The 3,458-nt window shown below is 66.1% G+C and overlaps 1 protein-coding gene across 1 annotated transcript in view; it reads left to right on the forward strand.

Annotated features, from left to right (window-relative positions):
- Positions 1 to 852: 852 nt before the first annotated feature.
- LOC132001581 (uncharacterized) overlaps positions 853 to 3,458 on the forward strand; it is a 16,492-nt gene continuing 13,886 nt past the window's right edge. The window contains exons 1-3 of the mRNA XM_059376279.1: positions 853 to 892; positions 1,591 to 1,769; positions 2,872 to 3,005. Of these exons, the coding sequence (XP_059232262.1) occupies positions 853 to 892; positions 1,591 to 1,769; positions 2,872 to 3,005 (353 nt within the window). The remainder of the gene's footprint in view (positions 893 to 1,590; positions 1,770 to 2,871; positions 3,006 to 3,458) is intronic.

Below are 3,458 nucleotides of genomic sequence, written 5' to 3' on the forward strand. Positions count from 1 at the left end.
CCCTGGTTGGGTGGCCGCTGGGCCCCGAGGCCACATGGTTCCCGGGACGCCAAAACAGGGACAAAGGGACAAAGTGCCACCAACCAGGGGCCTCCTACAGCCGAAGTGGGCCCCTCTCGGGCTGCGGGCCGGAAGTCCGAAACCCCGGTGCCGGTCCCTCCGGGGACTCAGGGAGGCCCCTCCCGCCTCCGCCGGCTCCCAGGGTGTCCAGGCGACCCCCGACCTCTGCTCTGTGGTCACACAGCTGTCTGCTTCCCGTGTCTCCTCCTCCTCCAGGACCCCGGCGGCTGGATGAAGGCCCACCTCGTGCTCGGATGCCACCGTCCCAAAGACTCTATCCCCACATGAGGCCCCGGTCCCAGGTACCTGGGCTGAGGACCCACAGCTCTGGTGCACCGTGGAGCTTCCCAGGACCTTTTCTGGGCCGGGTCCCTCTGCCTGCGCCTGGGCTGACGCCCTCCGTGGGGTTCTGCTGGGGATGCCCGGGCCTCCACCTCCCTGCCCTCATCAGCTGCAGAGCCTCTGGAATCAACTGGCATTCGCCGTCCCTCGGACACCGGGCGTTCTGCAGCTCCGAATCTGAGGACACTCGGGACCCAGTTCTCAAAACGCTGTTAGGCCCTGGAGTGCGTCGGCCACGTTCAGCGGGTGGGACGTGAGGGCCCTGCCACCGGCTGCGAGCACTTCAGAGCACGCGGACCGTGGTGGCTCCTCTCCACACCTGCTCTTCGTGGCGCCCAGGACAGGCGTGGGTGCCGGGAGGGACCGCGGGCCGGGCTGGAAGCCCTTCTGGGAGGGCTTGGCCTGCTGGGTCCCCGCGCCAGCCACCTGCCCTTTCCTCATCCCGTGGCCATGGCCCCACGCCCCAGCACGCCAGCGGCCACGTCCTTGGGTAAAGGGAGAGCGGGCGGGCAGACGGAACCCACGTGTGCTTTGTCAGGTCCTCTGCAGAAGTTCCTAAAGGTTTAAGAAGGAAGTGGTGTGTTTGGGGGCCCTGAGGAGAGTGAGAATCTCGTTGCCCGATAAGCAGCTTCCCTGTGGACGCCGGCGTTTCGGGCTTCTGTGATTCCCTGGCACATGCCCGTCCCGCAGAACAGGAAGTGGCCCCGTGAGACCGGGCAGGAGGGCAGAGCCAGGACGGAGAGCCGGCTGGGCCCAGGTCTGTGCCCGGGCTCAGCAGGGCCCAGTTACCTGGCAATCCGCTCTGCTCCATTACCCCGCAATCTCGGAAACCCACTAGTGCTTTAATGATAATTCCTTCTGCTCACCCACCTGGGAGCGCTCAGAGTCACCGGTCAATTATTCATCGCCTCTCCCCCCCGGGACAGAGAGGCGGCCGGACGGCCCCCCGGCTGCCGAGGGCTTTCTGGCGTCGGTACATTAAATTTTAAACTCCCCTTTCAGGTATCGGGAAGGTCAAGCCCGAGGGACTGTGTGCTCTTGAGTCTTTGAGAGAGGACGGTCCCGGAGGTCCCTGGGACAGAGCTGGCCTCTGGGCTCCCGGGGGAAGAAGGTTCCAGAGCCGTAAGCACACCGGCCAGCTAGAGGGGGAGCGCCCCACAGGCCGGAGCGTATCGCGTTTGTTCCTAGTACCCCCGGAGCTCGGTGCGGAGAGCCCACGAGCCGGCAGGGGCCAGGTCACCCGTGGGGAAGCTGAGGTGCTGAGGTGTGGCTTCCTTTCGCAAGTGCCCGGGGGTCAGGAGGGGCGTCTGCGGAGGCCCCCGTCCTCGCTGGCGGGCCACGAGTCTGCCGCTCCTCCGCAGCTCTGCGTGCAGACAGACGGAAGGCTTCTGGGACGGCGGCCGCGGCCCGTTCTCATTACGGCCGGATAGAAGCCCGTGAAATTCTAACACTAACAACATCATTTCTTTCAGCAGCATCGTGGCAGAACGGCTTTACAACGGTGTTTTACGCGCTACATGTGCACCATAAATATTTCCATAAAAACATGCATTAAAATAGAAAAGTGGGCCCCTGGATATCAGAGGTTGGGAGGGGGAACCCGCAGCAAAGCCATGTGGCAGCCTGCTCAGTGGGAGCCGCTGCGGCCGGGACTTTCCAGGGGGCCTGGGAGGCAGAGCGGTGCCCCTTCCCCTCCCCCACGCTGAGCACCTGCCACGCCCACCCCGCTGGCCTCAGCTCTGCCTCCAGGCTGTGTCCGCCCTCCTAGGGGCTGCCCCTCTCTGGACCCACACCTGGGGTTCGTCCCGCCCAGCCTCCCCTCCTAGCTGCCCCTACTTGACCCCAACCACATACTCCTCCTGGCGAGCCCTTCCCAGCCAATCCCCCTTCAAGTTGGACCCGCCGGGCAGGGTGGGTGTTCCCCAGTGGGCCCTGCTCAGAGCAGGACGGTCCGTCCCTCTCACGGCACCTGTGTGCACATTAGCTAACTCATCCCCGCGCCACAGCTGCCCCACTTGGGAAGTGGGCACAGAGATGTTAGGCAACCTGCCTAGGTTCACACAGCCGGGAAGTGGGGGACGCCTGGCTCCGGACCCCTAGGTCCCTCCTCTCTGGCCACCCCTGCTTCAGGACCACACCAGGCTTCACGACTACGTCTCCTGCAGGGGTCTCGGCTAGGGCGGGGGGCGCAGCTGCAAGTGTGGTGCCCTGGTCTCCTGCCAGCTGGATGCTTCGGAGCCCATGATGCCCATCTCTGTCCCCGGCTCTGCTCATTCCTCGGCCAGAGGGGACCAGCCACGCGGCTGCCTGGGCAGAGCCCCCCACACCCACAGCCTCGTCCGGGGCTCCAGGCTCCCCTCCCATCGGCCCCGCGCACCCGCCTCCTGGCCGTGGATGGAGCCCTGGGCACAGCCTCGGAGACCCCACCCCCATAGGACCACAGCCCTCCCCTTGTGTCTTCCCTGCCAGAGCTGCAGCCAGAGACCCCAGCACGTGAAGACTCCTGTGTCCCTGTCCCTGGTCCCCCTCCTGTCGGTCCAGAGTTCCAGGACATTTTTTGGTAGGTCCCTGGAGGCCATGCTTTCGAGCTCACTGTGGGCAAGGTGAGGTCTCTCCGAGGTGACAAGGGGGAGTGGCCGCAGGGCAGCTGGACCCGCCCCTGGTCCCCAACACGGCCTGGAGAGTGGAGGACAACGGGTTTTTCTGCTGAGCTGAGCCGGGAGCAGGCTAGTGTGGCATCCAGGCAGGGGTGAGGGGAGCAGGGCTGTGTCCTGAGAGACGGAGGCTCCGAGGGACAGTGCTGCAGGACGCCCGTAGGCGTGCCGCCGTCCCTGCGTTCCTGGGGGCAGCAACAGCGGACACCCCCTAGGAAGAGAGGTCAGGTGGAAGACAGGAACAGGGCAGGAGGCGGCCCGGGGACGCCCCTGCGCAGCCCTGCTCCTGGGCCTCCGGGAGAGCGGAGCGGACCTCCCAGCTGCCGGCCCGGGGGCCAACGCGGGAGAAGAGCCAGCTCTGCGCCCAGCCCCGCACCCCGGCTGGATCCCGCGCCCAGGAAG

Source organism: Mustela nigripes, chromosome 14 (genome assembly GCF_022355385.1).
Source record: "Mustela nigripes isolate SB6536 chromosome 14, MUSNIG.SB6536, whole genome shotgun sequence".
Taxonomy (NCBI): domain Eukaryota; kingdom Metazoa; phylum Chordata; class Mammalia; order Carnivora; family Mustelidae; genus Mustela; species Mustela nigripes.